Source organism: Oncorhynchus clarkii, chromosome 12, assembly GCF_045791955.1.
Source record: "Oncorhynchus clarkii lewisi isolate Uvic-CL-2024 chromosome 12, UVic_Ocla_1.0, whole genome shotgun sequence".
NCBI lineage: Eukaryota > Metazoa > Chordata > Actinopteri > Salmoniformes > Salmonidae > Oncorhynchus > Oncorhynchus clarkii.
The window spans coordinates 4924300-4950314 of NC_092158.1; the positions used below are offsets into that span (position 1 = coordinate 4924300).

Sequence of the window (26015 nt, forward strand, 5' to 3'; positions counted from 1 at the left end):
ATTTAACTAGGCAAGTAAACTAGGTAAGTTATTTAACTAGGCAAGTAAACTAGGCAAGTTATTTAACTAGGCAAGTAAACTAGGCAAGTTATTTAACTAGGCAAGTTATTTAACTAGGTAAGTTATTTAACTAGGCAAGTTATTTAACTAGGCAAGTTATTTAACTAGGCAAGTTATTTAACTAGGCAAGTTATTTAACTAGGCAAATAAACTAGGTAAGTTATTTAACTAGGCAAGTTATTTAACTAGGCAAGTTATTTAACTAGGCAAGTAAACTAGGTAAGTTATTTAACTAGGCAAGTTATTTAACTAGGCAAGTTATTTAACTAGGCAAGTAAACTAGGCAAGTTATTTAACTAGGCAAGTTATTTAACTAGGTAAGTTATTTAACTAGGCAAGTTATTTAACTAGGCAAGTTATTTAACTAGGCAAGTAAACTAGGCAAGTTATTTAACTAGGCACGTTATTTAACTAGGTAAGTTATTTAACTAGGTAAGTTATTTAACTAGGTAAGTTATTTAACTAGGCAAGTTATTTAACTAGGTAAGTTATTTAACTAGGCAAGTTATTTAACTAAGCAAGTAAACTAGGTAAGTTATTTAACTAGGCAAGTTAACTTTTTATGGCTGCAGGGGCAGTATTGAGTAGCTTGGATGAAAGGTGCCCATATCAAACAGCCTGCTCCTCAGTCATAGTTGCTAATATTTGCATATTATTATTAGTATTGGATAGAAAACACTCTTGACGTTTCTAAAACTGTTTGAATGATGTCTGTGAGTATAACAGAACTCATATTGGCAGGCAAAATCCTGAGTTGAAATCAAAACAGGAAGTCAGAAATCTGAGCTTATATGTATGTATTCACCAGAGTCCCCAATGAAATCCCCTTGAGATATGAATGATGTTGCATTTTATGATCACACTTTTTCCTCATGGTAGTCACTTGCGTTCCATTGCTCACGAAGACAAGAATACTCCGGTTGGAACTTTATTGAAGCTATATGTTAAAAACATCCTAATGATTGATTCTGTACTTAGTTTGAAATGTTTCTTCGACCGGTAATATCACTTTTTGAAGTTTTTGTCCGATATAACGCTGACCAGAATTAGCGTTTGGATATGTATACCAAACGCGCTAACAAAAGAAGGTATTTGGACAAACAAAACAAACATTTATTGTGGACCTGGGATTCCTGGAGTGCTTTCTGATGTAGATCAAAGGTAAGGAAATATTTATCATGTAATTTCTTGTTTATGTTGATGCCATCTTTGCGGCTGTGGTGTTTTTACTTTTGAGCGCCGTCTCAGATTATAGCGTGCATTTTCTTTTTCCGTAAAGTTTTTTTGAAATCTGACACAGCGGTTGCATTAAGGAGAGGTATATCTATAAATCCATATTTATAACTTGTATTATCATCTATATTTATGATGAGTATTTCTGTTGAATGATGGCTATGCAAAATCACTTGATGTTTTTGGAACTAGTGAATCTAACGCGCCAATGTAAACTCAGATTTTTTTAATATAAATATTAACTTTATCAAACAAAACATACATGTATTGTGTAACATGAAGTCCTATGAGTGTCATCTGATGAAGATCATTAAAAGTTAGTGATTAATTTTATCTTTATTTCTGGTTTTTGTGAATTTTGCTGGAAAATGGCTGTGCTTATTGTGGTTTGGTGGAGACCTAACATAATCGTTTGTAGTGCTTTCGCTGAAAAGCCTATTTGAAATCGGACACTTTGGTGGGATTAACAATGAGAATAGCTTTAAAATGATATAAAACCCATGTAGGTTTTTAGGAATTGTAATTATGAGATTTCTGTGGTTTCAATGTTGGCGCCCTCTATTTTCACTGGTAGTTGTCATATCGATCCCGTTAGCGGGATTGCGGCCATAGCAGGTTAATCATTTGAAAATGATGAAGGGAATTAGAGATTAAATTACGTTGAGTTCCAATGATCTGAATATACATCTTGAACTGTTGTCCAGACACTTTACCCCTACCAGTTACTATATGCACATCCTGTTGTCCAGCCACTTTACCCTACCAGTTACTATATGTACATCCTGTTGTATAGTCACTTTACCCTACCAGTTACTATATGCACATCCTGTTGTCCAGACACTTTACCCATGTTATTACCTGGTACTTCCTGTATATAGCCATGTTATTACCTGGTACTTCCTGTATATAGCCATGTTATTACCTGGTACTCCCTGTATATAGCCATGTTATTACTTGGTACTTCCTGTATATAGCCATGTTATTACCTGGTAATTCCTGTATATAGCCATGTTATTACCTGGTACTCCCTGTATATAGCCATGTTATTACCTGGTAATTCCTGTATATAGTCATGTTATTACCTCCCTGTATATAACCATGTTATTACCTGGTACTCCCTGTATATAGCCATGTTATTACCTGGTACTCCCTGTATATAGCCATGTTATTACTTGGTACTTCCTGTATATAGCCATGTTATTACCTGGTAATTCCTGTATATAGCCATGTTATTACCTGTTACTCCCTGTATATAGCCATGTTATTACCTGGTACTCCCTATATATAGCCATGTTATTACCTCCCTGTATATAACCATGTTATTACCTGGTACTTCCTGTATATAACCATGTTATTACCTGGTACTTCCTGTATATAGCCATGTTATTACCTGGTGCTTCCTGTATATAACCATGCTATTACCTAGTACTCCCTGTATATAGCCATGTTATTACTTGGTACTTCCTGTATATAGCCATGTTATTACCTGGTACTTCCTGTATATAGCCATGTTATTACCTGGTACTCCCTGTATATAGCCATGTTATTACTTGGTACTTCCTGTATATAGCCATGTTATTACCTGGTAATTCCTGTATATAGCCATGTTATTACCTGTTACTCCCTGTATATAGCCATGTTATTACCTGGTACTCCCTATATATAGCCATGTTATTACCTCCCTGTATATAACCATGTTATTACCTGGTACTTCCTGTATATAACCATGTTATTACCTGGTACTTCCTGTATATAGCCATGTTATTACCTGGTGCTTCCTGTATATAACCATGCTATTACCTGGTAATTCCTGTATATAGCTGTAATTGTTATTCGTTATTCACTGTGTTCACTGTGTATTAATTCCTTCTGTCGGTATCTCAATTTAATTATTTTATTATATTTGGGTTTATCTCTGCATTGTTGGGAAAACAACCCGTCAGTAAGCATTTCACTGTTAGTCTACACCTGTTGTTTTCCAAGCATACCAGTTGACTTTGCACGCCCAATTTTTCAGTTTTTGATTTGTTAAAAAAGTTTGAAATATCCAATAAATGTCGTTCCACTTCATGATTGTGTCCCACTTGTTGTTGATTCTTCACAAAAAAATACAGTTTTATATCTTTATGTTTGAAGCCTGAAATGTAGCAAAAGGTCGCAAAGTTCAAGGGGGCCGAATACTTTCGCAAGGCACTGTAGGTGACTTCATGAATTATGAGGTTTGTCAAAGCAAGAATCTGATCCAAAATTGAATATCCAGCTAGTTAGTGACGGCTATGTGAGCTCATTACAGTATCACAAACACTATGTCCTGGGATTTCCTATTCCCTTCTATGTCAGTGTTCACCAACCGGTCGATCGTGAAGGCATTTCTAGGCAATCGCCAAATATTTCTGTAAAAAACCCAATGATAAAGGTGAAGTTTTCCCATTTTGAACCATTTCATGTGTCTGCAGGTTCAAACCCGGTGGACCCAGAGAGCAAATCAAGTGTACTATAGGCTTACCGCTGGCCAATCAGATGGCTCAGATTACCGTGTCTGCAGTAAAGTAGCAACATAAAGGAAAGCTACAACAAAGAGATGCTGTGAGATTTAAAACCCACGACTAGAGAGAGACTGTCAACCAATACAACAAAGAGATGCTGTGAGATTTAAAACCCACGACTAGAGAGAGACTGTCAACCAATACAACAAAGAGATGCTGTGAGATTTAAAACCCACGACTAGAGAGAGACTGTCAACCAATACAACAAAGAGATGCTGTGAGATTTAAATCCACGACTAGAGAGAGACTGTCAACCAATACAACAAAGAGATGCTGTGAGATTTAAAACCCACGACTAGAGAGAGACTGTCAACCAATACAACAATGAGATGCTGTGAGATTTAAAACCCACGACTAGAGAGAGACTGTCAACCAATACAACAAAGAGATGCTGTGAGATTTAAAACCCACGACTAGAGAGAGACTGTCAACCAATACAACAAAGAGATGCTGTGAGATTTAAAACCCACGACTAGAGAGAGACTGTCAACCAATACAACAAAGAGATGCTGTGAGATTTAAATCCACGACTAGAGAGAGACTGTCAACCAATACAACAATGAGATGCTGTGAGATTTAAATCCACGACTAGAGAGAGACTGTCAACCAATACAACAATGAGATGCTGTGAGATTTAAACCCACGACTAGAGAGAGACTGTCAACCAATACAACAAAGAGATGCTGTGAGATTTAAAACCCACGACTAGAGAGAGACTGTCAACCAATACAACAATGAGATGCTGTGAGATTTAAACCCACGACTAGAGAGAGACTGTCAACCAATACAACAATGAGATGCTGTGAGATTTAAACCCACGACTAGAGAGAGACTGTCAACCAATACAACAATGAGATGCTGTGAGATTTAAAACCCACGACTAGAGAGAGACTGTCAACCAATACAACAATGAGATGCTGTGAGATTTAAACCCACGACTAGAGAGAGACTGTCAACCAATACAACAATGAGATGCTGTGAGATTTAAACCCACGACTAGAGAGAGACTGTCAACCAATACAACAATGAGATGCTGTGAGATTTAAACCCACGACTAGAGAGAGACTGTCAACCAATACAACAAAGAGATGCTGTGAGATTTAAACCCACGACTAGAAAGAGACTGTCAACCAACATACAGCTGGCTGGTTATACGCTGTACCGGCAGGATAGAACAGCGGTGTCTAATAAGACCAGAGGTGGCGGACTATGTATTTTTGTAAATAACAGCTGGTGCCGATATCTAAGGAAGTCTCGCGCTATTGCTCGCCTGAGGTAGAGTATCTCATGATAAGCTGTAGACAACTCTCTAGGTAGATAGTGTGTTCATTTGTATTTTTTGTAGCTGTTTTACATACCACCGCAGTCAGCAGCTGGCACTAAGACAGCAATGAATGAGCTGTATTCCGCCATAAGCAAACAAAAAAACGCTCACCCAGAGGCGGCGCTCCTAGTAGCCGGAGACTTTAATGCAGGGAAACTTAAATCTGTTCTACCAAATTTCTATCAGCATGTTAAATGTGCAACCAGAAAAAACTCTGGACCACCTTTACTCCACACACAGAGACACGTACAAAGCTCTCCCTCGCCCTCCATTTGGAAAATAATTACATCCTCCTGATTCCTGCTTACAAACAAAAATTAAAGCAGGAAGTACCAGTGACTAGATCAATAAAAAAGTAGTCAGATGAAGCAGATGCTACACTACAGGACTGTTCTGCTATCACAGACTGGAATATGTTCCGGGATTCCTCCGATGGCATTGAGGAGTACCACATTCGTCAATGGCTTCATCAATAAGTGCATCGATGACGTCGTCCCCACAGTGACTGTGCATACCCCAACCAGAAGCCATGGATTACAGGCAACATCCGCACTGAGCTAAAGGCTAGAGCTGCCACTTTCAAGGAGAGGGAATCTAATCTAGAAGCTTATAATAAATCCTGCTATGCCCTACGACGAATCATCAAACAGGCAAAGCGTCAATACAGGTGTCACGTCCTGACCTTAGAAATCCTTATTATTCTCTATGTTTGGTTAGGTCAGGGTGTGACTAGGGTGGGAAATTCTATGTCTTCTGTTTCTTTGTTTTTGGCCGAGTGTGGTTCTCAATCAGAGGCAGCTGTCTATCGTTGTCTCTGATTGGGGATCATACTTAGGCAGCCCTTTTCCCACCATTCGGTTGTGGGATCTTGTTTTCTATTTAGTGTCTTAGCCTGTGCGCTTTTGTTTTCGCTTTCGTTATTATTATTTTTTGTGTTTTTGAAAAAAAAAAAAAAAAAATCATGAACACTTTCCACGCTGCACTTTGGTCCACTCTTCCTACCACCAACGAACAGAAGTAAGTAACAGAAGATCCCACCAAAAACGGACCAAGCAGCGTGGCCAGGAGGAGTGGACATGGGAAGACATCCTGAATGGAGAAGGACCCTGGACGCGGGCCGGAGAGTATCGCCGTCCAAGGGAGCAGATAGAGGCAGCGAGAGCGGAAAGGCGACGATACGAGGAGTTAGGTCAACAACAGAAGCCAGAGACGATACGAGGAGTTAGGTCAACAACAGAAGCCAGAGACGATACGAGGAGTTAGGTCAACAACAGAAGCCAGAGACAATACGAGGAGTTAGGTCAACAACAGAAGCCAGAGACGATACGAGGAGTTAGGTCAACAACAGAAGCCAGAGACGATACGAGGAGTTAGGTCAACAACAGAAGCCAGAGACGATACGAGGAGTTAGGTCAACAACAGAAGCCAGAGACGATACGAGGAGTTAGGTCAACAACAGAAGCCAGAGACGATACGAGGAGTTAGGTCAACAACAGAAGCCAATGAGACAGCTCCAAAAAATGTGGGGGGGCACACGGGGAGATTGACAGGGTTAGGGTTCAGACCTGAGCCAACTCCCCGTGCTTACCGTGGGGAGCGTGTCACCATGTTATGCGGTGATGCGCACTGTGTCTCCAGTGCGCATTCACAGACCTGTGCACTCTGTGCCAGCTCCTCGCATTTGCCGTGCTAGAGTGGGCATCCAGCCAGAATATAGATATGTTGCTGTCTCTACTATATCTAAAACCAACTAAAATGTCTGTTGCTGCCTACTATATCTTTACTAATACCAATTTAACTTCCCTGCTATTTTACAATAAGTATGAACCACGGCTCAAAGTGTCACCTCTGGACTCCCCTCTTTGAACTGGTACGTGAATCGGAAGAACAGACAAATTCCAGGGAGGAAACATTTACAGTAAATGTGTCCTACACACCGGATTATCTCCAGTAAAGCACGGCTGTTGAATTCATTATGTAACCTTGTTCATCTGCTTTTTATAGACCTGCAGCTTTGTACCTACAATATACATTATATATTATGCTCTATGTTTGGTTAGGGTGTGACTAGGGTGAGAAATTCTATGTCTTCTATTTCTTTGTTGGCCGGGAATGGTTCTCAATCAGCGGCAGCTGTCTATCGTTGTCTCTGATTGAGAACCATACTTAGGCAGCCCTTTTCCCACCACTCATTCATCTGCTTTTTATAGACCTGCAGCTTTGTACCTACAATTATTTAATGGCCTTACAATTATTACTATTGTTAAAGGGAAAGAAAAACATGGGAGGCGACACAAATCCCCAGAGGATTCTGGACTAGGGCTTCAGCAAAAAAAAAAACTGTGCATAGGCTTCTGGGTGTTAAGGTAAATTGCCATGTGTAATCCCTTTAGTTCCAAAGGAGTATTAGCAGAAAATCCACAATACTTAACATGATTTCGTAGCAACGGTGTGCTGCGAAGGACACATATAATTGCGGGGTCAAATCTGCTCTGACGGAGACCCAGGATGGAACAATTGTAGTTTTGAGCAAAATGCAGACGAAAACCATTAAGGTTTCATTTTTTTGTCTTAATAACGGAAGACACAGTGAATAGAAACATATTTGCTCAGCTGTCTCTGTCTTACCACACCTACACAGCAAATTCTCCGCTGTTAAATAAACACTGAGAGTGTTCAATTTAATTTCATTCGGCCTAATACAGTGGCCTGAAACTCATGATTTTACAGGCCTCATCGGGCCTGCAGGTTCCATTATGTTCACTTACAAAGCACTGTGTAATTCCTATTGGAATCCAGCCAGAGTGGGGATATCTAGCATTTGCCATTTTTATTCACCCGTAATCTTGCGTTCAGATGGAGTGCCGGGTTGGGAAAGCCTAAGGTACAAGACTACCTCAAACATCTAAACTGGAACAACCATCTCAGTAATGGGTGCAATAAATCCAAGTAACAGATTGGATTTGTTTAGAGAAATGTTATTTATATTTGAGCAGCATTAGGTTAATTCATCGATCAATGTACATGAAAAAAACAAACATAAATATTGAAACAAACTATTCTAAAAATATAACCTGCAATAGAGCATGCTGGGAAATATGATAATGATGGGTGTGGTTTTTGGTTTAACACTGGTTATTAAAACCAACACCAGGGTTATTTTATAGCAACAAGTGTAAAATTAACACTTAAAGAATCAACACTAGAAATGTTACACTGAAAAATAAACACTAGGTAATTTGCTGTGTACCTTCCTCAGTAGAGCAATAACCATAGAGTTGTATAAGGGCCAACAAGAGAACACACTTAATCGTGCCCGGTGATTTTAATGCAGGTTAAATGAAATCCGTTTTATCTCATTTTTACCAGTATGCCATCTGTGCAACAACAGGCGACAAAACTCTTGATCACCTTTAATCCACACACAGAAACGCTGACAAGGCCCTCCCTCGTCCTCCCTTTGGCAAATCAGACCATAACTCTATCTTCCTGCTTACAAGCAAAAACTCAAACAGGAAGTACCAGTGATGCGCTCAATACAGAAGTGGTTTGATGACTCTAAGCTACAGGAATGTTTCGCAAGCACAGACTGAAATATGTTCCTTGATTCGTCCGATAACACTGAGGAGTTGACCAGTCACCAGCTTCATTAATCGACGACGTCATTCCCACAGTGACCGTACGTACATACCCAACCAGAAGCCATGGATTATAGGCAACATCCGCATTGAGCTAAAGGCTAGAGCTGCCCCTTTCAAGAAGCAGGACACTAATCCATATGCTTATAAGAAATCCTGTTACGGCCTCCAGCAAGCCATCACTCAGGCAAAGTGTAAAAACAGGACTAAGATTGAATCCTACTAAGCCGGCTCTGGTGCTCGACGGATGTGGCAGGGCCTGCAAACTATTACAGATTACAAAGGGAAACCCAGCCGAGAGCTACCTAGCGACGTGAGCCTATCAGACAAGCAAAATGCCTTCTATGCTATTCTATGCTTTGAGTCAAGTAACACTTTTGGATGACTGTGTGATCTCGCTCTCTGTAGCTGAGGTGAGTAAGACCTTTAAACAGGTTAACATTCACAAGGCCGCTGGGCCAGACGGATTACCAGGACGCATACTCAGACCATGTGCTGACCAATTGGCTAATGTCTTCACTGACATTTTCAACCTATCCCTGACCTGGTCTGTAATACTAACTTATTTTCAAGCAGACTACCATAGTCCCATTGCCCAAGGACGCCAAGGTAACCTGCCTAAATGAATATCGCCACGTAGCACTCACATCTATAGCCGTGAAATGCTTTGAAAAGGCTGGTCATGGCTCACATCAACACCATCATCCTGGATCCAATCCACTTATCATACCGTCCCAACAGATCCACAGATGACATGATCTCTATTGCACTCCACACTGGCCTTCTCCCACCTGGACAAAATTAATACCTATGTGATAATGCTGTTCATTGACTACAGCTCAGCATTCAACACCATGGTCCCTGACTCATTACCAAACTCAGGACCCTGAGACTCCCTCTGCAACTGGATCCTGGACTTCCTGACGGGTCACCCCCAGGCGGTGAGGGTAGGCAACAACAAATTAATACCCAAGAAGACTCGAGGCTGTAATCGCTGCCAAAGGTGCTTCAACAAAGTACTGAGTAAAGGGTCTGAATACTTATGGAAATGTCATATTTTAAGTTTTTGCTTTGACATTATGGGGTATTGTGATGTCATTATGGGGTATTGTGATGTCATTATGGGGTATTGTGATGTCATTATGGGGTATTGTGATGTCATTATGGGGTATTGTGTGTAGATTGATGAGAGGGGAAAAACAACGTAATACATTTTAGAATATTAATAGAGTTTAGAATAAGGCTTTAATGTAACAAAATGTGGAAAAAGTCAAGGGGTCTGAATACTTTCCAAATGCACTCTATGGGGATACAACCATCCCAGCTCTGTAGAATTTTCTGCAAAAGAGACAGAATCATTAGATCACTTGTTTTGGTACTGTCCATATGTAGCTTGTTTTTGGTCGCAGGTTCAGGAATGGCTAAAGAATATAAACATTTACCTTGAGCTAACTCTGCAGATAGCACTGCTGGGTAATCTGAAAAGTCAATCGATCAATAATATAATAATGTGTATCTTGAATTAACAATCTGTAGAAACTATGAGAATAGAACGTTTTAGAACGTTTGTGAATCATCACATCACATTTGAAAAATATATGGCAAATAGAAATCAAAACTGGATGGTGTTCAGAGATAGATGGGAGGGGTTGAGGGGAGCTGAAGGATGGGACTGGATGGTGTTCAGAGATAGATGGGAGGGGTTGAGGGGAGCTGAAGGATGGGACTGGATGGTGTTCAGAGATAGATGGGAAGGGTTGAGGGGAGCTGAAGGATGGGACTGGATGGTGTTCAGAGATAGATGGGAGGGGTTGAGGGGAGCTAAAGGATGGGACTGGATGGTGTTCAGAGATAGATGGGAGGGGTTGAGGGGAGCTAAAGGATGGGACTGGATGGTGTTCAGAGATAGATGGGAGGGGTTGAGGGGAGCTAAAGGATGGGACTGGATGGTGTTCAGAGATAAATGGGAGGGGTTGAGGGGAGCTAAAGGATGGGACTGGATGGTGTTCAGAGATAGATGGGAGGGGTTGAGGGGAGCTAAAGGATGGGACTGGATGGTGTTCAGAGATAGATGGGAGGGGTTCACATACTTCAAATACTTAGTTCAGCAATATTCTTGGGATAATTGGTGTGAACCGCTCTCTTGGGGTCATGCCACAGCATCTCAATCGGGTTAAGTTCAGGACTCTGATTGGGCCACTCCAGAAGAAGTATTTTCTTCTGTTGAAGACATTATTTTCTTCATTTACTTCTGTGTAAACCATGATCCTCCCTCCACCATACTTTACAGTTGGGATGAGGTTTTGATGTTGGTGTGCTGTGCCTTTTTTCTCCACATAGTGTTGTGTCATCCTTCCAAACAACTCAACTGTAGTTTCATCTGTCCACAGAATATTCTGCCAGTAGCGCTGTGGAACATCCAGGGGCACTTTTGCAAACTTCAGACGTGCAGCATTTTTTTTTTTTTGGACTGCAGTGGCTTCTTCCTTGGTGTCCTCCCATGAACATCATTCTTGTTTAATGTTTAACGTATCGTAGACACGTCAACAGAGATGCTAGCATGTTCCAGAGATTTCTGTAAGTCTTTAGCTGACACTCTATTGTATTCAATGTAGACAAGAAAAATACAATACTTGTGTGTTATTAGTTAAAGCACTGTGTTTGTCTGTTGTTGTGACTTAGAGGAAGATCAGATCCAATCTGATGACAAATGTATGCAGAAATCCAGGTAGTTCCAAATACTTTTTATTGCCACTGTGTATATATATATATATATTTTTTTTAAATATATGGGGGATTGGAAATGATGCAGATAATTACAATGATGGAAGCCACAATATATATGCAATATTAAAGCTGATCCGCCCCTAAAATAATACTAATAACAAAGTATTGACTCATAGAATATTCATAAGTATTAACACTCCTATTTCTGTATTCCATTTTCAAGAAATGTGGAAAAATGTCTAAAAACATGTTTTCACTTTATCATTATGGGGTATTGTGATGTCATTATGGGGTATTGTGATGTCATTATGGGGTATTGAGATGTCATTATGGGGTATTGTGATGTCATTATGGGGTATTGAGATGTCATTATGGGGTATTGTGATGTCATTATGGGGTATTGTGATGTCATTATGGGGTATTGTGATGTCATTATGGGGTATTGAGATGTCATTATGGGGTATTGTGATGTCATTATGGGGTATTGAGATGTCATTATGGGGTATTGAGATGTCATTATGGGGTATTGTGATGTCATTATGGGGTATTGTGATGTCATTCTGGGGTATTGTGATGTCATTCTGGGGTATTGTGATGTCATTCTGGGGTATTGTGATGTCATTCTGGGGTATTGTGATGTCATTATGGGGTATTGTGATGTCATTATGGGGTATTGTGATGTCATTATGGGGTATTGTGTGTAGATGGTTGAGAAAAAAATCAATTTAAACCATTTAATCCAACAAAATGTGGAATAAGTCAAGTTGTATGAATACTTTCTGATGGCACCGTAGCTACCTAAATTACCTGGTAGCCCTGCACATCGACTCGGTACTGGTAGTCTCTGTATATAGCCATGTCTTTACCTGGTACTCCCTGTATATAACCATGTTATTACCTGGTACTCCCTGTATATAGCCATGTTATTACCTGGTACTCCCTGTATATAGCCATGTTATTACCTGGTACTCCCTGTATATAGCCATGTTATTACCTGGTACTCCCTGTATATAGCCATGTTATTACCTGGTACTCCCTGTATATAGCCATGTTATTACCTGGTACTTCCTGTATATAGCCATGTTATTACCTGATACTCCCTGTATATAGCCATGTCATTACCTGGTACCAATGCACATCGACTCGGTACTGGTAGTCCCTGTATATAGCCATGTCTTTACCTGGTACCCCTGCACATCGACTCGGTACTGGTAGTCCCTGTATATAGCCATGTCTTTACCTGGTACTACCTGTATATAGGCATGTTATTACCTGGTACTTCCTGTATATAGCCATATAGCCATGTTATTACCTGGTACTTCCTGTATATAGCCATGTTATAACCTCACACTCAACGTCAACAAAACTAAGGAGATGATTGTGGACTTCAGGAAACAGCAGAGGGAACACCCCCCTATCCACATTGATGGAACAGTAGTGGAGAGGGTAGCAAGTTTTAAGTTCCTCGGCATACACATCACAGACAAACTGAATTGGTCCACTCACACAGACAGCATCGTGAAGAAGGCGCAGCAGCGCCTCTTCAACCTCAGGAGGCTGAAGAAATTCGGTTTGTCACCAAAAGCACTCACAAACTTCTACAGATGCACAATCGAGAGCATCCTGGCGGGCTGTATCACCGCCTGGTACGGCAACTGCTCCGCCCACAACCGTAAGGCTCTCCAGAGGGTAGTGAGGTCTGCACAACGCATCACCGGGGGCAAACTACCTGCCCTCCAGGACACCTACACCACCCGATGTTACAGGAAGGCCATAAAGATCATCAAGGACATCAACCACCCGAGCCACTGCCTGTTCACCCCGCTATCATCCAGAAGGCGAGGTCAGTACAGGTGCATCAAAGCTGGGACCGAGAGACTGAAAAACAGCTTCTATCTCAAGGCCATCAGACTGTTAAACAGCCACCACTAACATTGAGTGGCTGCTGCCAACACACTGACTCAACTCCAACCACTTTAATAATGGGAATTGATGGGAAATGATGTAAATATATCACTAGCCACTTTAAACAATGCTACCTTATATAATGTTACTTACCCTACATTATTCATCTCATATGCATACGTATATACTGTACTCTATATCATCGACTGCATCCTTATGTAATACATGTATCACTAGCCACTTTAACTATGCCACTTTGTTTACATACTCATCTCATATGTATATACTGTACTCGATACCATCTACTGTATCCTGCCTATGCTGCTCTGTACCATCACTTATTCATATATCCTTATGTACATATTCCTTATCCCCTCACACTGTGTATAAGACAGTAGTTTTGGAATTGTTAGTTAGATTACTTGTTGGTTATTACTGCATTGTCGGAACTAGAAGCACAAGCATTTCGCTACACTCGCATTAACATCTGCTAACCATGTGTATGTGACAAATAAAATTTGGTTTGATTTGATTTGATTTATTGTTATTCGTTATTCTCTGTGCATTTATTCCATGTGTCAAGTTTAACATTTAAACTTTAACTCTACATTGTTGAAAAAGGACCTGTCAGTCAGCATTTCCCTGTTAGGACCTGTTGTTTAGGAAACATGTGACGAATAAAATGTCATTTGATTTTTAGGTCTTTCTTGAAATCCAAACATTGTTCTTGATTTATGCGAAATTGGGAAGGTTTAAAATCATATCTAATAGATTAGGATGGTCACTGGTCTAAAGTAGTGCACTATATAGGCAATAGGGTTCCATAGGGCTCTGGTCTAAAGTAGTGCACTATATAGGCAATAGGGTTCCATAGGGCTCTGGTCTAAAGTAGTGCACTATATAGGGAATAGGTTTCCATAGGGCTCTGGTATAAAGTAGTGCACTATATAGGGAATAGGGTTCCTTCCATAGGGCTCTGGTCTAAAGTAGTGCACTATATAGGCAATAGGGTCCCATAGGGCTCTGGTATAAAGTAGTGCACTATATAGGCAATAGGGTCCCATAGGGTTCTGGTATAAAGTAGTGCACTATATAGGGAATAGTGTTCCATAGGGCTCTGGTATAAAGTAGTGCACTATATAGGGAATAGGGTTCCATAGGGCTCTGGTCTAAAGTAGTGCACTATATAGGCAATAGGGTGCCATTTGCGATGGACTCACCTGAGAGAAGTTGAGACCGTTGAGCGGGTGACACTGCTCCTCCACCTTCTCCACAGCTCCTGTTCTCTTCCTCATCCTCTCTGCCTCCTGGGCCAGGTACAGATCCAACACCGGGACCCCCCTCGTCTTAATGTCCGCCTCCGTCAACGAGTTCACCATCAACATCACCCACACAGGCCTCTTCCTCTCCCAGTTCCCCGCTATCGCATTAAACAGGTAGTCAGCGTAGAGGCCTTTACCCCTCTGGTCAGGAGTCATCCAGAACGGCATCATGAGCTTGACGTACTCCAAGTGCCTCTTGAGGCGTCTGTAGATGTCTCTGGGTAGAACGTCCTGTAGGGTTCCCCCCTGGGGGAGGAGCTGGCAGCTGGTCAGGGCTGAGATGGTGTAGGGGTCAGTCAGGTCCAGCTCCAAGTAAACCATGTTACTCTCCTGGAAAGCCTTCTTGGAGTTCTCTGGGATAAAGTCCCAGACGCGCGTGTAAGGGACGTGGATCGTGCCGTAGAAGTAGGACGGAGGGTTACGTTTGATGGTCCACAGGAAAGAGTTCAGATCACTTTGCTACCGATGCGGAAAAGAGGAAAGAAGACATGAGTGAATTTGTAGTATTATTACCAGGCTATAAAACCAAATTCATGATTTTTGGTCAACCCAAAACCTTATGTCCATAATATGCATGTGTGTGTGTGTGTGTGTGTGCGTGCTTGCCTGCCTGCCTGCCTCTGTCTCTCTCTCTCTGTCTGTCTGTGTGTTTGTTTTATGTCATTCACAAAATATGTCACTAAAGTTAAACAAAGACATGGACAAACAAACAATTTGAATAGCTGGCTGGTCTAAAAACAGACTTGCAATAAACAAAAACGACTACTAGTTTTCATCCACTGCAAATAGACAGTGTGAACATGGAGCTATTTAAATTGACCGAGACTTTTGATTCTACGCGCGATAGGCCATTTGATGCTCGGTAATGGACTGATAATGTCTTATCAGCAGAACACTTCACAGCGCACTAGACTCACACAATAAACATCCGAAATTCTCTTAGAGGACGGAGAAACTTTACAGGAAAACACCTAGACCTATTCTTTTGAGGTTTACACCTATTTGTGGATTAGGCTACACTCGCGGATGAATGAAGTAGCCTAGAACAACACATTTTGTAAATAAAAAGTGAAGAAATAATCATTTAGGCTAACATATGTATAGGCTAAAACTAAACAGTGGACATTCAGATACTCAAATCCCAGTGCCATTGGAGATTTTAAAAATGATGAAAAAAGCCTAATTTACTTAGATGTTGGCTAAGTCATGAATTATATTCAATTGGACGTGATATTAGCGGACTTACTTTCCTTTTTAGCTCGCAGTTAGAGGACTCCCGGAGGCTCCATTGGTCGGCTCCTTTCACCAGCAGTATTAGGAACGCTTGAATAAATGTGACCCAAGAGACCAGCATCGTAACTCCCAACGTGCACGCTATTTTTACAACGTGTCGCAAGATGAAGCTACCCAACAACAATTCTTTCCTGGGGAAAATTACTTAAAATTATTTTCCGAATTTCAGTTCCATTGAAATAATAAATCAAACACGCCGACATATAGCCTATCTACCTTTCTGCCGCAGGAAGAACTCATGTTTGAGTGAAATTGCATTCAATACTTTGAGTGATGTTTTTTTCCCACTTGTGTAAAAGCATTGACGTTATTTTGTGTCTATGTCTTCATGCTGTTGTCTTGAATCTGACACTTTCCCTCTCCCTCATATTTGATAATAAGGTGCCATGCATGGCCCTTGATGGAAGCTTACAACTTGCTCCGCGATAGTAGGCTAGGCTACAATCCTCAATGAGATGAAATCAAATCTAACTTTCCAGTCTTTGATAGGCCACACTTAGAACCGAGCAGATTGTGCACAGTCAGTAAATTTGTATCCAAATTGCACGCAAGCAACAGGTTCTAAACTAAACTTCGTGCGTCCTCAGGTTCCCGGAATGAGCGGTGGAATTCCTCGCCGCGATGTTGTTACTACTCCGCTGTTATCTACTTCCAAACACAGGCCCGCAGAAAGAAATGATTTCACCGGTGCTGTTCGGAATTCGAACGTAGCGACACTTTCTCCTGAATTGGCTGTCCAATTCCAAGCGCCATCAACCGTTCCCAAATCCTCGAAGAAACGTTCTCTATCGTGTCCTCCTTGTTTCCATAACTCCAGACTCCCCTCATTTCTCTCACAGTGTTGCTGGAGTGTGTAAGCATCTCTATGTTAGGCTCATGCATGGGGCACTACCTACCCCCCTGCCCCCACCCTCTCTCTCCACTCCTCCACCCCTCCCCACTGTGCAATAATCTGATTTAACATCTAACCCCCCCCCCCTTCGCGGTTCGTGGAGTGAGTAGTACACTCATTCACTGCAAAAGTAGAATCCGACTATGGTCTGATATGCTCCTCAGGACTTTATCAGGAGTCGACAAGATTCGGCTTTTCCAGTGCCCTCACAGCGGCAAGAGTGAGAGTGGTTGAGCCCTCACAGCGGCAGGAGTGAGAGTGGTTGAGCCCTCACAGCGGCAGGAGTGAGAGTGGTTGAGCCCTCACAGCGGCAGGAGTGAGAGTGGTTGAGCCCTCACAGCGGCAGGAGTGAGAGTGGTTGAGCCCTCAGCGGCAGGAGTGAGAGTGGTTGAGCCCTCAGTGGCAGGTGTGAGAGTGGTTGAGCCCTCACAGCAGCAGGGGTGAGAGCGGTAGACTACCAATTAATGAACACTAAGAATAGGGCAAGCAAACAAAACAAACTTTATTAAGTCAAAATGTTTAAATATGAACCAATAAGAAAAATACCACAACTTTTATAATAGCAAATTGTATTACTAGTAGATTACTATTTAAGGTAGACAGATAACCTGTTGTGAAAACATTTTGAAATATCACACGCTTTTTCATTCTAATGTTAAGTCACTGATTGTCCCTTATTGAGTGGGCATGTAAGGATAATGGGCTGTGTTGACTATTAGCGGAGGAGCCATTGAGGAGGGCAGACGGGTGTTGGATTTCCTGTAGTTCCATAATGTCCTACAAACCAACAGCTATTACCATTAGAATAAACCCGCCAAGGGCACCGTTGGGCTCTCATTCATTCTTCCTGCCCTTAAACGCAACGCTCAGTTAATAGCCTACGTGTTGATAAGGGCTAAAGTAAAGAGACATACGTCTGTTAAAATGTTAATGAAAATATTGAGTAAAGACGAAGACAGTTGGTTTGTTGGCAAATAAATCTGACACAACACACAATGGAATCGATAGTTCTATAAGTTGTTGTGTTGTCTGGCAATACTAGGCAATAGACAAGACAATGGGCTTTAGTGTGCAGGCCTACTCAATGGTAATGTGTTTTGACATTTTTCATTGATTTAAACAAGCTTATTTGAACGTGTATAAAACTATAGAAATATACGTTATTTTAGTGATGAAAAAAAAAAAGTACTATTTTTTTTAAACGCTATTTCCCATCCACTCAACTACTAAAGGGAGGCTTGGGGTGAATCCCGTTTAAATTCCAATCTATTCAGGAAGTGCACTGAAATTCCAATTACCTTCAACATTTTTCAATTAGGAATTTGGTTTACTTCATGAATTGACTGGAATTTAAATGGAATTGATCCCAACCCTGCCTGAAGGTCCAAATTAGTGATTATAATAGCTACTTCTCCCTGACCATTACCCATAGAACCTGTAGGAGCACCCTCTAGTGGTTGAAAACAGTCTCTGAAAGAGATTCATTTTCTTCCCAAATGATTCTTACACCTGGAAATATGTCCTAAAGTTAACCTTGTTTTGTGATAAAGTAGATTGGTAGAGTATGATTTTTTTTTAAAGTCAAGAGAGTTTTGCCTAGTTATGTCATATGTCAACAAAGCCTTGATATCTGTCATTGATTGGCTTCTTAACAGCTTCCACCCCCAAGCCATTAGAGTCCTGAACAGCGAATCAAATGGCAACCCAGACTCATCTTTTACGCTGATGCTAATCTCTGTTTATAATCTATGCATAGTCACTTTAACTCTACCTACATGTACATATTACCTCAACTACCTGCACATTGACTCTGTACCGTAACACCCTGTATATAGTCTCCACATTGACTCTGTACCGTAATACCCTGTATATAGCCTCCACATTGACTCTGTACCGGTACCCCCTGTATATAGTCTCCACATTGACTCTGTACCAGTACCCCCTGTATATAGCCTTCACATTGACTCTGTACCGTAACACCCGGTATATAGCCTCCACACTGACTCTGTACCGTAATACCCTGTATATAGCCTCCACACTGACTCTGTACCGTAATACCCTGTATATAGCCTCCACACTGACTCTGTACCGGTACACCCTGTATATAGCCTCCACATTGACTCTGTACCGTAATACCCTGTATATAGCCTCCACATTGACTCTGTACCGTAACACCCTGTATATAGCCTCCACATTGACTCTGTACCGGTACACCCTGTATATAGCCTCCACATTGACTCTGTACCGTAATACCCTGTATATAGCCTCCACATTGACTCTGTACCGTAATACCCTGTATATAGCCTCCACATTGACTCTGTACCGGTACACCCTGTATATAGCCTCCACATTGACTCTGTACCGGTACCCCCTGTATATAGCCTCCACATTGACTCTGTACTGGTACACCCTGTATATAGCCTCCACATTGACTCTGTACCGGTACACCCTGTATATAGCCTCCACATTGACTCTGTACCGGTACCCCCGGTATATAGCCTCCACATTGACTCTGTACCGGTACACCCTGTATATAGCCTCCACATTGACTCTGTAACGGTACACCCTGTATATAGCCTCCACATTGACTCTGTACCGGTACCCCCTGTATATAGCCTCCACATTAACTCTGTACCGGTACACCCTGTATATAGCCTCCACATTGACTCTGTACCGGTACCCCCGGTATATAGCCTCCACACTGACTCTGTACCGTAATACCCTGTATATAGCCTCCACATTGACTCTGTACCGTAACACCCTGTATATAGCCTCCACATTGACTCTGTACCGTAATACCCTGTATATAGCCTCCACACTGACTCTGTACCGGTACCCCCTGTATATAGCCTCCACATTGACTCTGTACCGTAATACCCTGTATATAGCCTCCACATTGACTCTGTACCGTAATACCCTGTATATAGCCTCCACATTGACTCTGTACCGTAACACCCTGTATATAGCCTCCACATTGACTCTGTACCGTAATACCCTGTATATAGCCTCCACATTGACTCTGTACCGTAATACCCTGTATATAGCCTCCACATTGACTCTGTACCGTAATACCCTGTATATAGTCTCCACATTGACTCTGTACCGTAACACCCTGTATATAGCCTCCACATTGACTCTGCACCGTAACACCCTGTATATAGCCTCCACATTGACTCTGTACCGGTACACCCTGTATATAGCCTCCACATTGACTCTGTACCGGTACCCCCTGTATATAGCCTCCACATTGACTCTGTACCGTAATACCCTGTATATAGCCTCCACATTGACTCTGTACCGTAACACCCTGTATATAGCCTCCACATTGACTCTGTACCGTAATACCCTGTATATAGCCTCCACATTGACTCTGTACCGTAATACCCTGTATATAGCCTCCACATTGACTCTGTACCGTAACACCCTGTATATAGCCTCCACATTGACTCTGTACCGTAATACCCTGTATATAGCCTCCACATTGACTCTGTACCGTAACACCCTGTATATAGTCTCCACATTGACTCTGTACCGTAATACCCTGTATATAGCCTCCACATTGACTCTGTACCGTAATACCCTGTATATAGCCTCCACATTGACTCTGTACCGGTACACCATGTATATAGCCTCCACATTGACTCTGTACCGGTACCCCCTGTATATAGCCTCCACATTGACTCTGTACCGGTACACCCTGTATATAGCCTCCACATTGACTCTGTACCGGTACCCCCTGTATATAGCCTCCACATTGACTCTGTACCGGTACACCCTGTATATAGCCTCCACATTGACTCTGTACCGGTACACCCTGTATATAGCCTCCACATTGACTCTGTACCGGTACCCCCGGTATATAGCCTCCACATTGACTCTGTACCGTAACACCCTGTATATAGCCTCCACATTGACTCTGTACCGTAATACCCTGTATATAGCCTCCACACTGACTCTGTACCGGTACCCCCTGTATATAGCCTCCACACTGACTCTGTACCGTAATACCCTGTATATAGCCTCCACATTGACTCTGTACCGTAATACCCTGTATATAGCCTCCACATTGACTCTGTACCGTAATACCCTGTATATAGCCTCCACATTGACTCTGTACCGTAATACCCTGTATATAGCCTCCACATTGACTCTGTACCGTAATACCCTGTATATAGCCTCCACATTGACTCTGTACCGTAATACCCTGTATATAGCCTCCACATTGACTCTGTACCGTAATACCCTGTATATAGCCTCCACATTGACTCTGTACCGTAATACCCTGTATATAGCCTCCACATTGACTCTGTACCGTAATACCCTGTATATAGCCTCCACATTGACTCTGTACCGTAATACCCTGTATATAGTCTCCACATTGACTCTGTACCGTAACACCCTGTATATAGCCTCCACATTGACTCTGCACCGTAACACCCTGTATATAGCCTCCACATTGACTCTGTACCGGTACACCCTGTATATAGCCTCCACATTGACTCTGTACCGGTACCCCCTGTATATAGCCTCCACATTGACTCTGTACCGTAATACCCTGTATATAGCCTCCACATTGACTCTGTACCGTAACACCCTGTATATAGCCTCCACATTGACTCTGTACCGTAATACCCTGTATATAGCCTCCACATTGACTCTGTACCGTAATACCCTGTATATAGCCTCCACATTGACTCTGTACCGTAACACCCTGTATATAGCCTCCACATTGACTCTGTACCGTAATACCCTGTATATAGCCTCCACATTGACTCTGTACCGTAACACCCTGTATATAGTCTCCACATTGACTCTGTACCGTAATACCCTGTATATAGCCTCCACATTGACTCTGTACCGTAATACCCTGTATATAGCCTCCACATTGACTCTGTACCGGTACACCATGTATATAGCCTCCACATTGACTCTGTACCGGTACCCCCTGTATATAGCCTCCACATTGACTCTGTACCGTAATACCCTGTATATAGCCTCCACATTGACTCTGTACCGTAACACCCTGTATATAGCCTCCACATTGACTCTGTACCGTAACACCCTGTATATAGCCTCCACATTGACTCTGTACCGTAATACCCTGTATATAGCCTCGCTTGTTATTTTACTGCAGCTGTTTAATTATTTGTTACTTTAAAAAAAAAAAAAATCCTTTTTTTTTTTTTCACTTAACACTTATTTTTATTTATTTTTTCTTAACTCCTTAAAGTACTGTTGGTTAAGGACTTAAGTATGCATTTCATTGTAAGGTCTACATGCCCATGTCCATGTCCATGCCCATTCCCATTCCCATTCCCATGCCCATGCCCATGTCCATGTCCATGCACATGCCCATTCCCATGCCCATGCCCATGTCCATGTCCATTCCCATGCCCATGCCCATTCCCATTCCCATGCCCATTCCCGTGCCCATGTCCATGCCCATTCCCGTGCCCATGTCCATGCCCATTCCCATGCCCATGTCCATGTCCATTCCCATGTCCATGCCCATTCCCATTCCCATGCCCATGCCCATGTCCATGTCCATGCACATGCCCATTCCCATTCCCATTCCCATGCCCATGCCCATGCCCATGTCCATTCCCATTCCCTTGCCCATGTCCATGTCCATTCCCATGCCCATTCCCATGCCCATGCCCATGCCCATGCCCATGCCCATGTCCATGTCCATTCCCGTGCCCATTCCCATTCCCATGCCCATGTCCATGTCCATGCACATGCCCATTCCCATTCCCATGTCCATTCCCATGTCCATGTCCATGCACATGCCCATTCCCATGCCCATGTCCATGCACATGCCCATTCCCATGTCCATTCCCATTCCCATTCCCATGTCCATTCCCATTCCCATGCCCATTCCCGTGCCCATGTCCATGCCCATTCCCATGTCCATGCCCATGCCCATTCCCATTCCCATGCCCATGCCCATTCCCGTGCCCATTCCCATGCCCATTCCCATGCCCATGTTCCCAAGTTCCTGTACTCTCCAGGCCTAATCCTGCCTCTGATGTATGGTTGCTCATATATCAGCCAGTGGCCATCCATCACGCTGCAGGACATGCAGTTTTTCATGCGGTAACGATCCAAGATGGAGTCACAGTCGTCCATCATCTCATACTTTCTGACCTCCGAATGTCCTCTCTCTCCTCATATCCTCTGTACATGAGGATCAGGAAGAGGGACCAGATGCAGTCACTCATTTTAAAGTACTAGTCAGGGTACTTGCCCCTCCTCATGAAGTTCTGGTTTCCTAATGTACTTGTTTCGGTCGTAGATCATACAACAGCCGCTCTCAATCCTGCAGGATATGCACCTGCTCAAGTAGGAACTCATTTCATTGTAGTTGCTGTTGCACTCATAGGAACGACCCTGGAAGTTCCTGTCCTCATAGAAGGTCGGCAAATCAGATCAAATAAGATCATGACTGCCTACTTCTGCTTCCTGTTTACAACCAGAAGCTCGAATAGGAAGTACCCGTGACTCGCTCTGTTGAGAAATGGTCACCAGAATCAAAGATTTTGCTGATCAAAAGGTTGGCACAGAGGTTGACACTAAACTAAAGGACAGGGCTATCGCAGACAATCCTGAGGCTACGGCTGAGTACAGGAACAAGTACCGCAGATTTTATGCACGCTTCGACAACAACAACTACGTGCCGGTGTGGGTGGCCATCACCGACCCAGAGGGCCGGGTGATCTCGCTCTCCAAGGTCGACGTGAGCACGGTCAACACTCGCAAGGCCGCGAGGCCAGACGGTATTCCAGGGGGCTTTCTCAGAGCATGCGTAGAACAGCTGACAGGCATATTAACGGCTATTTTCAACCTCTCCTGGTTCCAGTCTGTAATCGCCATGATGACCCCCATCATTTCCTGTTTCCCAAAAACTCTGAGGCTTCCTGTCACAATGACTACCACCCTGTAGTACTCACATCTGTCATCATGAAGTGCTTTGAGAGAGTGGTTATGGCACACATCGACTCCACCATCCTAGACACCCTAGACCCAGTCCAATTTACATACCGCCCCAACAGATCCATAGATGACACATTCTCAATTGCGCTCTACACTGCCCTCACCCACCTAGATAAGAGGAATACCTATGTTAGAATGCTGTTCATTGAGTACATCTCAGCGTTCAACAGCATTGTCACCTCCAAGCTTGTCACCAAGCTTAGAACCCTGGGACTGAACACCTCCCTCTGCAACTGGATCCTGGACTTCCTGATGGGGCCGCTCCCCAGGTGGTGAGGGTAGGTAACATCACCTCTGTCACGCTGATCCTCAATACGGGGTCCCCTCAAGGGTGTGTGCTCAGTCCCCTCCTGTAGTCCCTGTTCACCCACGACGTGGCCAAGCACGACTCCAACACCATCAAGGTCAAGTTTTCTGACGACACTACGGTGGGAGGCCTGATCACCGATGAGACAGCCTACAGGGAGGAGGCCAGAGACCTGGCCGTGTGGTGCTGGATCAACAACCTCGCGCTCAACGTCAGTAAGACCAAGGAACTGATCGTGGACTACAGGAAACTGGAGGGGGGTGTGTGTGTGCATTGTTAATATGGAACTGACCCTGTATATAGTCGTCACCTTACCCCTATACATATCTACCTCCATCACTCCAGTATCCCTGTCTCCTTACCCCTATACATATCTACCTCCATCACTCCAGTATCCCTGTCTCCTTCCCCCTGTACATATCTACCTCCATCCCCCCAGTATCCCTGTCTCCTTCCCCATATACATATCTACCTCCATCACTCCAGTATCCCTGTCTCCTTCCCCCTGTACATATCTACCTCCATCACTCCAGTATCCATGATATGTTTTGAGGCTATACAGTGTTTACATTTATGTTGTTTCCAAACATTGGAGTAAAACAAGATTATATGTTGTGTTCTGATGGAGTACAACAATTGAACTAAGCTCCTTTATAAGTTATATTCTTCACGAATCAATCGGTATCTACCAATTTATTTATAAGTCCAAAAATTGATGTAGAAACTGGTCAGTTACCACCACCAATAACTGTCTCAGGGGGTTCCTTATTGTAAAGTGTAACTGGGAATTCTTATTAGTATCTGCTACACTCATTATGTCTAGGGGTCCTAGCTACATGGTCTGTAACCTGACTCGTTATGTCTAGGGGTCCTAGCTACATGATCTGTAACCTGACTCGTTATGTCTAGGGGTCCTAGCTACATGGTCTGTAACCTGACTCATTATGTCTAGGGGACCTAGCTACATGGTCTGTAACCTGACTGTCTAGGGGTCCTAGCTACATGGTCTGTAACCTGACTCATTATGTCTAGGGGTCCTAGCTACATGGTCTGTAACCTGACTCATTATGTCTAATGATCCAAGCTACATGGTCTGTAACCTGAGTCATTATGTCTAGGGGTCCTAGCTACATGGTCTGTAAACTGACTCATTATGTCTAGGGGTCCTAGCTACATGGTCTGTAACCTAACTCATTATGTCTAGGGGTCCTAGCTACATGGTCTGTAACCTGACTCATTATGTCTAGGGGTCCTAGCTACATGGTCTGTAACCTGACTCATTATGTCTAGGGGTCCTAGCTACATGGTCTGTAACCTGACTCGTTATGTCTAGGGGTCCTAGCTACATGGTCTGTAACCTGACTCATTATGTCTAGGGGTCCTAGCTACATGGTCTGTAACCTGACTCATTATGTCTAGGGGTCCTAGCTACATGGTCTGTAACCTGACTCGTTATGTCTAGGGGTCCTAGCTACATGGTCTGTAACCTGACTGTCTAGGTGTCCTAGCTACATGGTCTGTAACCTGACTCATTATGTCTAGGGGTCCTAGCTACATGGTCTGTAACCTGACTCATTATGTCTAGGGGTCCTAGCTATATGGTCTGTAACCTGACTCATTATGTCTAGGGGTCCTAGCTACATGGTCTGTAACCTGACTCGTTATGTCTAGGGGTCCTAGCTACATGGTCTGTAACCTGGCTGTCTAGGGGTCCTAGCTACATGGTCTGTAACCTGACTCATTATGTCTAGGGGTCCTAGCTACATGGTCTGTAA

The 26015-nt window shown here is 42.9% G+C and overlaps 2 protein-coding genes across 2 annotated transcripts in view; both read right to left on the reverse strand.

Moving 5' to 3' along the window:
* LOC139421844 (TraB domain containing 2A) overlaps positions 1-16109 on the reverse strand; it is a 129805-nt gene extending 113696 nt beyond the window's left edge. Inside the window, exons 1-2 of the mRNA XM_071172969.1 lie at positions 16002-16109; positions 14654-15214 (exon numbers count right to left, since the gene is read on the reverse strand). Of these exons, the coding sequence (XP_071029070.1) occupies positions 14654-15214; positions 16002-16109 (669 nt within the window). The remainder of the gene's footprint in view (positions 1-14653; positions 15215-16001) is intronic.
* Positions 16110-22212: 6103 nt separating this feature from the next.
* Positions 22213-22926, reverse strand: LOC139421814 (uncharacterized). The gene has a single exon (XM_071172934.1). It carries the CDS (start codon positions 22924-22926, stop codon positions 22213-22215), a length of 714 nt encoding a protein of 237 aa, XP_071029035.1.
* Between the last annotated feature and the right edge of the window lie 3089 nt (positions 22927-26015).